Source organism: Trachymyrmex septentrionalis, unplaced genomic scaffold (assembly GCF_001594115.1).
Source record: "Trachymyrmex septentrionalis isolate Tsep2-gDNA-1 unplaced genomic scaffold, Tsep1.0 scaffold66, whole genome shotgun sequence".
NCBI classification, from domain to species: domain Eukaryota; kingdom Metazoa; phylum Arthropoda; class Insecta; order Hymenoptera; family Formicidae; genus Trachymyrmex; species Trachymyrmex septentrionalis.
Window position 1 is genome coordinate 828,759 of NW_017305843.1, and position 10,110 is coordinate 838,868.

The 10,110-nt window shown below is 29.9% G+C and overlaps 1 protein-coding gene across 1 annotated transcript; it reads left to right on the forward strand.

Annotated features, from left to right (window-relative positions):
• Positions 1 to 8,543: 8,543 nt before the first annotated feature.
• On the forward strand, positions 8,544 to 10,107 carry LOC108753126 (the record flags this gene model as incomplete). Its single annotated transcript, XM_018494467.1, has 2 exons — positions 8,544 to 8,650; positions 8,825 to 10,107. Coding segments are annotated over exons 1-2 (1,290 nt in total), but the record flags the coding sequence as incomplete, so codon positions are not given.
• Positions 10,108 to 10,110: the final 3 nt, after the last annotated feature.

Consider the following 10,110-nt stretch of genomic DNA (forward strand, 5'->3'; position numbering starts at 1 on the left):
AAATGAACACTCAATGAGCTCTTACACCTGATTGACATATTCCATTAGATTCTAAAATATAAATCAATCAAATAAAAGAGCTTATTGAACGCTCAATGAGTGATTGTCGTTCTAAATGTATCAATTGGATATCGCGTGTCACGTGCGACGAACATCGCGCTGGTGTGCCGGAGGCATAAAGATGTTGTTCCATAGAGCGGAAATTGGCAACAAAACTCACAGAATCAACACGACGATCAGTTCCGCTGCTGCGTTTACCGCTTAATGAGACATAAAGCCTATTCTACAATAGTCGTAAGCGTAATTATAAGTAATTGTAATTGTAAGAATTGACCAATCACAGTCAAATATTCTCCTCACAATCAACTTGATTGGTCAATTCTTACAACTACTATCACTTACAATTTACGGCTTAAAGGTGCCGTTCTATAAAGCGAAAATTGACAACGGAACGGAATTCGCGGAATCAACACAACAAATTACAGTCATTTTGCAATTTTCGTTATAAATTTACCGTTATAATTTGCAGAATGAACGACAAGTTGCAGCACATAATCTCAATATTATATGCTATCAATATATATTACAGCCATTATCTATATAATGCGATTGGTTATGTACTATTTTTTGTCTTCTTCAGTAATATGGACACAATAGCAGAATGTTAATGATTTGAGATAAGGATATATTATTTTAATTACTCTATTTATCTATAATATTTATTATTATATTATATTTATATTTTGATTATTACAGGTGGAAAAAATGCTGAATTATTTTGTAATAAAAAAGATTACTTTTCTTTAAATGTTCAAACAGTATGTAATAGCAATCTTTCATCTAAAAAATTTTCTTGTCTTCTTTAAATTATCCCAACAGCTTTTCAAAACTTCAAAATTTTGACCTTCACTAGATCTACTAAATGAGTATTCTATAACTTTCCAATTTCTCTTTATCTTTTGAAATTATCAAATTAGATTTCTTATTTTCAAGAATGTTTTTATATTGTTGTACTTGTAAATTTATTAATATTTTTTCTACTTCGGAAAAATTCTGAGTTTACGTTGTAATTTAATTGCCATCTTTCCTTTATTTATTATGTTACTTGCTTATTATAACACGACACACTATAAATGTCGAAGACAATAAGAAAAAATATATATTTTGAGGTTTACGTCTTATTTCTATTAAAACACTGAACTAATTAGTATTCAATATTCTAAAGCGGGGAGCACAGACTCTTGCATAATGCATGCACGTATCGCGCTGGTGTGCAAGAGCCATTACGCTTTTCCTAAATCCTTTAAGGTGCCTATCTAAATAGCATAACTCTGAACGAAAACGGAACCAATCACAAGCGTTCCGCACTAATTACAGTTGGTAAATGCTTGTGAATGAAATGCTTGTGATTGGTTCTGCTCTTGTTGCGCTATTCCTACATGGATAGGCACCCTTATATCTCATTGAGCGGAATAAACGGAAGCAAAATTCGTGAAATAAAATCATACTTTTTATGTTATTTACAATATTTGTAATAATAAAAATAATATTTTAATGTAAATATAATCATGTATAACAAACTGATAAACGTTAAAATTTCTTTAGCTGTATAATATTTTTAACATAATCGTAAAACAATCTCACGATTGGCTGAAACTTGATTCCACTTCCGCGTTTACCGCTCATTGGGACATAAGAGAAAGAAAATAAACAAAATCGTAGGCTGCTGATTAATATCCACATTTATATTTACTGTAGTTATCAAATTATTAACATTTTGTTATTGTATCCATATTTTAATAAAGAAGACAAAAATCAGTATGTAATCAATCGCATTATATGGATAATGATTGTAATATACATCTACAACATATAATATTGAGGTTATGTGCTGCAACTTTTGTTCATTCTGCAAATTGTAACGGTGAAATTATAGTGAAACTAGCGAAACAACTGTTATTCGTCGTGTTAATTCCGCGAGTTCCGTTCCGTTGTCAATTTCCGCTCTATGGGACGACACCCTTATGGCTTATGCACACAGAACGCGGTAACGCTTGCCACGTGATGAAAGTTGACGCGATAGCCAATCAATATCTTGCTTGCCCGGAAGTAATAGATATATAATTTTTACCGCGGCAAAAGTTGAACTCAATTCAACTTTTGTCGCACGGTGGAAATAGTATTACATTATTTCTAGAGGTTTTGCAAAGTCTGATAGACTTAATAGACTTAATGGAATTCGAAGCCGAGAAAATCTGCAATATTTGCAAAAATGAACATCAGATAAAACACCTCTATTCCTAATGTCATAACAGAGCATCGGTTACAAGAAGGTCATGATTTCGATTGAGACAACGTTACAATACTGGACGAATAGTCTCACTACAGGAAGAGATTAATTTCGGAGATGATATTCATGAGGAGACGCGCAGACTCAACTTGCAGACGGATATGGAGGAGCTTCCCAAGACCTACCTCCCGATCATAGCTATAAAGGCTTGGATTGTTGTCATGTCTAGTCAGTCAGTGTCGTTCGCAGTAATGAATCTTTCTGATTTTTGATTACTTCCCAACTTTCATTTTCATGGAATTGATTAATGTTTTAATGCAAAATTTGTCATTTGTAAGCTTCAATAATACTAGCTAAAACTAAAAGTGACTCATTGTATTTGATACTGACTGGCCAAAATATCGAGAACCGATTTTTGAATAATTCATAGTAACGTTTGCGACATAGTTTGTGATTTGTGATCAGGGTGAGCGTCCTTATTTTCGGGATGATTAATTATAATCTTAAAATTTTTGATAAATTAGTTTTTCATATTCTCTATTTCGATATTTTTATTATTTCCTTTTTTTTTCGTTCTTTTTTCTTTTCTTTTCTTTCACTCTTTTTGGCGTTTAAATTCTCGAGATAGGGGAGGTCACCATGATAGAATAATTTTTATTCATAGTTTATTTATGTTAATTTGTGTTATCTTTGAGGAGGGCTCAAAAGTGAGTCGAAACATGTAAACGCGTTTTAGTGAATAAAGAAGTTTCATACTTTAGATATATAGATATACAATATTATTTGCGCGACGTCTTCTGCGTTTGATTCCTACTGCCCGTATCCTTTCTAGTTTTTTTCAGTTATAAGAAGTCTTGGTTAGTTTGATTTGTAATACGGATTAATTACAATAAATGTAACTTGTAATTTAACTAATAAATCAAGATATTTATGATGTCAATATATATTGTACAATAATTAAAGAATATTTTTTAAAAACATATTTGATAGGTACATATTTGATAGACATATTTGTAATAATCTTTATCTCTTCTAGTCAATTTTGTGTAAAAAAGCCTATACATGTTATTTTATAAAAACTTAAAACAAACTTTGATGGACCCAAAAAAACTAATTAAAAAAATTTTCTATTACACAAATAATGTTTTCTTATTATTATTAAGAGATTTTTCGATATATATCTTAGTTAGTCATTAACAAGGAAAGGCTTCCAGAGATATCTCTCTCCGATTATAATGAAACTTGGGTTTGTAGAAGGGATAAAAATATTTGATACGTATTTTTTTATCAGCAACATATTTAATGAGTGAAATCAGTTCTCGGAAATCAGCCAAATTTTTATTGTTTTTTAGTTATAATTTCTGAACAAAGTATAATAACGTAATATCATTAATATACAAAGTGTACAGATGAATTTCGAAAGCTGTCTATTCGTATAAAAATCAACCAGGCTCACTTAAATTATCTAACATTTCCGAAGTCACGCGCAAATATAATCTGAATAACTCTTCGCAATACTACACCGCCAATTTATAGAGATTAATGTTTAAAAGACGACTCAAGCAATTTGGCGTACAACATCGGATTTTGATATTCTGTACATTTACGAAATTATATGATTATGTTTCGTTCAAAAATTGTTTAAAAAATGAAAATTTAGTCAATTTTCGAAAACTAATTTCACTCCTTAAATTTGTTTAATTGCCATAAAGAAATTGTAATAAAAGAAAATATGTATCGAATATTTTTATTCCATCTATAAATCTATCAAGTTTCATTAAAATCGGTGAGAGATACCTGGGAGTCTTTCCTAAGTAAGATATTAGGTTAAGTAAAAAGTCATCGCGTTTTTTTTTAAGACATCTATCAGTAAAAACCGCAATTACTTTCTTACCAACAATATAAATATATCTTGATAGAGTAAAGTTTCAGCTTTAAAAATCTCTTTTTTAAATTATACGATACGACAATTTTTAATGGAGTTATGAGCAATTAAAGTCAAAATAATTCTTTTATTTAATCCGCGATAACTCAGTAATCAAAAGTCGTATGTATATTAAAAAAAAAAACGATTTTGTAGGGAAAGTATCAAGCTTTCACGATATGTAATCGAAAATTTTCTCAAATTCGTTTTGGACACGTTACAAATCCACAAAGTGAGAAGAAAATTTTTCGTCTTTTTCAGCTCGTAGTTTTTGGTATGTAAAAATTATCAAACTCATATAAACTTAAAAAATGTGATAAGCTTTTAAAAGTAGAGATTTCAAGCTTTAAAACCCTTTTTTTAAATTTGAATTTTATTCATTATTGATGAAGATATTGTATATACAACTTTGAGCTAAAAAATACGCGATGACTTTTTACTACACCTAATATATACATTACGTGACTCATAGGATAATCCATTTTAAATGGATTTATACTCTCTAAATTCTTGGAGTGAAATCTTACTTTAAAAAAATAAAAATACTACTACCATTAAAAATATTTGCACTCTTGAATAAAAGTGGCAGATTTTCACTTTTTTTGGAGTAAGATTTCAATCTTTTGAAGTAAGATTCACTCCAAAAAAGGAATAAAATTTCCTTCCTTTGGAGTAAATCTCATTTTCGAAAGAGTGAACTCAAGTTAGACAACGTAATTTTATTTTTATCTATTGATCTCTCGCCTTGTAGCATTCTACACGACATGCAATTTTTGACATCTTAATCTTCAGTTTTTATTGCTAATAAGAGTTCAAATATTGGAACTGGAATATACATGAGCAGAATATCGAAAAGATTTTTAGATTAATTAGAGGATTAAATTTCATATTTTATTTATTTGTTGTAAAAAAATATAGTTGTAAAAATATTAATTAGGGGACCAAGCTCCAATGTGTTGTTCTACCACATGGACTGAGCTCCATATGTTGTTAAGTTCATGACCCTAAATGACTTCCAACAAATTTTAACCGTCGCTCATCCATTAAAAAGTTATTAACAAAAACAGTTTGAAAAAATAACTTATTCTTATTTCGGCTATTATAACATCAGAAACTGTTCTAAACTATATCCACGTATTGCATTTCTGCACCTCTTTCATTGCCTAGTGGCACGTGACTTTCCACTCGAACACAAGCTCACTGCTTTAGCAGAAAATTTGGGTAAATATGTAGTTTAGGAGAGGGTTAGGGTTAGGTTATTGGGATATTATACACCCATAGTGTATATAATAATCTAACCCTAATCAAATCATGAATCGTAAACCATGTATGCAGAGTAAAGCAGGAAAAAATTTTCTGTTCTAAGAACAAAAATTATATAAGAAAATATGAAAGTCGTGTGCCCTCAAGCAAGGAGGAAGATGGGGGGGTCGCTTTGCATGGAAAATTGTAAAATATAATACTTTAAAGCAGAAAATTTCTATGGTGGAAAAGGGATATCGTATACATTATTTCTTAAACTTTTTTATTAATAACTTTTTAACGAAGGACGAGCGACAGCTTAAACTTGTTGGAGGTCATTCAGAGTCATAAACTTGACAATATATCTCAAGGTCAAGGTCATTAGAACTTAGTCTCCTAATCGATACTTTTATAAAAAATGTATTTATTTTACACATAAATTATCGAGCCTGACTTTCATAACCTCATGTTTCTCTATAATTTTGTTGAACTTTAGGAGTCTTGTTGTACAGTTGTTGTATTAGTACTATTTAAGAAATATGCATATAATTGTCGGTTTTAGAGAAACTTAACTTTGAAGAAGCTAAAGAAATAAAATAAGAGAAATACAGGGGGTAAATGACGCCCACTAATCATACATTCCCTACATAAAGTTACACAAAAGTTACAGCAACACTGCTGCAACATTACAGCAACATTATATGTTGCATGAATATTGCAGAGATTTTGCAGCGATATTGCTGCAAATTCTGTGCTGTATGAGGTGCTATTCCTAATAAAAACTGGGTCGAAAACTCCTCTAATATTGTGCAATTTTGGTAGTAATTAACAAGATATTAATTTCTAAAGATTATCGAATAAACGAATAAATCGATAGATATAAGACAATTTTAATTATTCTTTCAGTGTTTTTTGTAAAATATTTTGAAGCTGTTTCTTAGAAAGAACTCTTAAAGATATCTTAAAGTTGTCTTATGATTTTAGACATTTTGCTCATTGAATAACTAAAGAAAAATGTTGCGAAGATTGCAAAATGGTAGAGAACTTTTTAATTCAGTTTTTTATTAGAAATAGCATTATATTAGTGGGTGTTATTTCAGATACACCCTGTATAGAGGTCTTCTGTTTGCTTAAATTGCTCGCTGAATCTAGATTATCATGATAAGTTCGAAATTCTGATTCGGTGTTTTTGATATGCCATTTGACTGTCATTCTGGCTTATTAAAAATTCTTAGAACTCCACATATTTAGGAGAATGAAAAATAAAATTAATGATTTGTGATACAAATTTTTAATCTAATTCAAAACTCCATTTAAATATAAATAATAGTAATAATAATTACAAATATCGGATAATCTGTCAAAAACCTAAATTTCTTCCGATTGGTATACTATACAAGTAACTCAACAATGACAATTGTGGTAAAAATTTATTGTAATGTAGAATTGAATGTAACATACGTAACAAGAAATAATCTTGTCAAACATAGCGCAATAAAAATTTTTTAATTAAGAAGGCATTATTTTCTTAATTAATTCAATTATAAGCAATTAATTTTTTAAATTTCTTTGATGTATTACTTTCTTTGACGTATATTATATCTAGTGCTGATTACATATTGATAATGAGATATTACATATATATGTACTTTGATAATATTGGGCAATTGAGATATCGACTTTCAAATTTCAAAGTCTCGATTGATAATGAAAGATTATATCAATTTATTTGACGAATTTGGCACCATACTTATTTATAATTTTGAAAAATTTAAAAAGCTTTTTAAATTTTTTTCAGTTATTTATGATGATAACAATTTTACTAAACTACTTTGTAGTTTAAAGTATAATAGAGTATAATAAACTCAACGTTTTTTAAAACAAACTCTAATATTTCTCTTCTTCCGTTACCATATAATAAGAATAAAAAAATAAATACTTAAATTAGAAGTTATTTATAAACATTTAACTTAAAAAGCTATAATTTTTTAAGTACTGATTGTACCCATATAACACTGTATTGAATTATGGCTACTGTAAATTTCTATTCTAACGAACATCTCGACAAATCAATTAAATTGCGAATCATTTTATACTATGATCTTTTCATAACATAAAATGATAAAAATTTTAATAACAAAACTTTTTTTTATAATCGCGCTATCTAATCAGGAATTACCTTGACATCTTAACTAACATTTTATTTCTATACTCACATAAATCTTTTTATCTATAATAAGTATAAATCACTCAGCTCTTGATAAAATCAAATTTAACGATAAGAACATTAAATTTTTAATATAAAAATTTCAATTCTTCCTTACATTATTATAGTTTATCCTTACATAAGCTCGTAAAATATAAATTATTATTAATTTATATTTACATAAAATAAACTTTTTCATTGCTTGTAGTCTAGTCTAATGCAAGCAATAATTCTTTTGTTTAATAATTTTTATAATTCTCTCTTCTGGACTTCAATGAAAAATATATTTTTCCAAGACTGTGGCATTTTTCTATATGAATATCTGAGATACTAAAAGCCTCTCAATACACTTTTGATAAATAACATAAACAATTATAATAAATTTTATAATTTAAAACATACATATTATAATATAATAAAATGCCAAAATATTTTTAAGATATTTTATTAATATATAATAATTAATGACTTTACATAATTAAAAAAATACAATAAAAAAGAATTTATATAAATATTATAAATACGTATACATTATATGTTATATAGGTATACGTATATAGATTGCAATTTTATAAGATATTTATTAACTAAAAAATTATTTATTTGCGGTATCTGCGCATATATGTATGTGTTACATTAATTATTATAACTTTAAATCTTTTGTTTTCTTTGGATCTGTACATACACACACATATATATATATATATATATATATATATATATGTATACACACACTATGCAAATACATGAGAATCTGAAGTTCAAAAGAAATAAAGACGGCTCTGTTTTTTAACAGATATGATAATCTGTCCTTGTGTCATACGATAACGTAGCGAATTATAAAAGGCGGCGCTCTTTAATTCATTCAGTTATGTATTCAACTGACTAATTAGTGAGGTGTTAATAGGATATTTTTATATATACAATACGAAATCTTCTCTTTAAAACAATCTTCGTTAAGAATAAAATAGGTGACAGGCGATGAAGGGTGAGCATTGATAAATTTTTATAATTAAAACTACAATAAAATGAAACCATTGAGAGAGTTTTATATACTGTAATGAGATTATTTAATCCAAATTATATACGAATAATTGATATTTTATAAAAATTGCAATAATAATTAATTAAATTTTGATCAGAATATTTTATTATTCAATAGGAATATACCTACTCACCATCGCCTTTTTGGCATCTTGGACCATAATCATCGCGAGTAAATTACCTATTATTCTTGAAACTGAAGACGAATGTCCAGTGTCAAACATTTCCTCACTACCCAAACTAATATTTCATGAAACGGATTGCACTAAATATTATGAGTGTAAAAATGGTCAGAAACAATTACGCTCTTGCAAAGTCGGCCTGTACTTTAGCAAAAGATGGATTGGTTGCGTCACACCGGAAATTTCAGAGTGTTCACCTTTGATCCCGATTCTAGTCCCAAATCTTGAATGTCCAGTACTAGATATTTTCCCGCCGAAATTAATACCTATCAAACAAGATTGCACTAAGTATTACGAATGTAAAAACAGTAAGGAGGAACTACGCATTTGCAAAGCCGGTTTATACTTTAGCGAATACTGGCAGGGTTGCGTCAGTCGGGAGCATTCGGATTGTCCTACACAAGATATTCTGGAATGTCCAATTCCAGATGATTGCCCGCCGAAATTAATATCTGACGAAAAGGATTGTACTAAATATTACGAGTGTAAAAACAGTAAGAAGGAACCGCGCTCGTGTAAGGTTGGTCTATACTTTAGCCGATACTGGCAGGGTTGCGTCAATCGGGAGCATTCGGATTGTCTCATAACAACTCAGACTCCGATTCCAACAACTCAGACTCCGATCCCGACAACTCAGACTCCGATCCCGACAACTCAGACTCCGATCCCGACAACTCAGACTCCGATCCCGACAACTCAGACTCCGATTCCGACAACTCAAACTCCGATTCCAACAACTTCGATTTCATCAGAATGTCCATACCCGGACACTTGTCCGCCAAAATTAATACCTATCAAACAAGATTGCACTAAGTATTACGAATGTAAAAACAGTAAGGAGGAACTACGCATTTGCAAAGCCGGTTTATACTTTAGCGAATACTGGCAGGGTTGCGTCAGTCGGGAGCATTCGGATTGTCCTCCACAAGATATTCCGGAATGTCCAATTCCAGACGATTGCCCGCCGAAATTAATATCTGACGAAAAGGATTGTACTAAATATTACGAGTGTAAAAACAGTAAGAAGGAACCGCGCTCGTGTAAGGTTGGTCTATACTTTAGCCGATACTGGCATGGTTGCGTCAGTCGAGAGAATTCGGATTGTGCTGTGACAATTCCGACTCCGATCTCGTCAACTCCAATTCCTGGATGCATAAACGGCGATCTACTGGAACACGAATGTACATGTACTAAATATTACTTATGCATAGATGGTTACAAA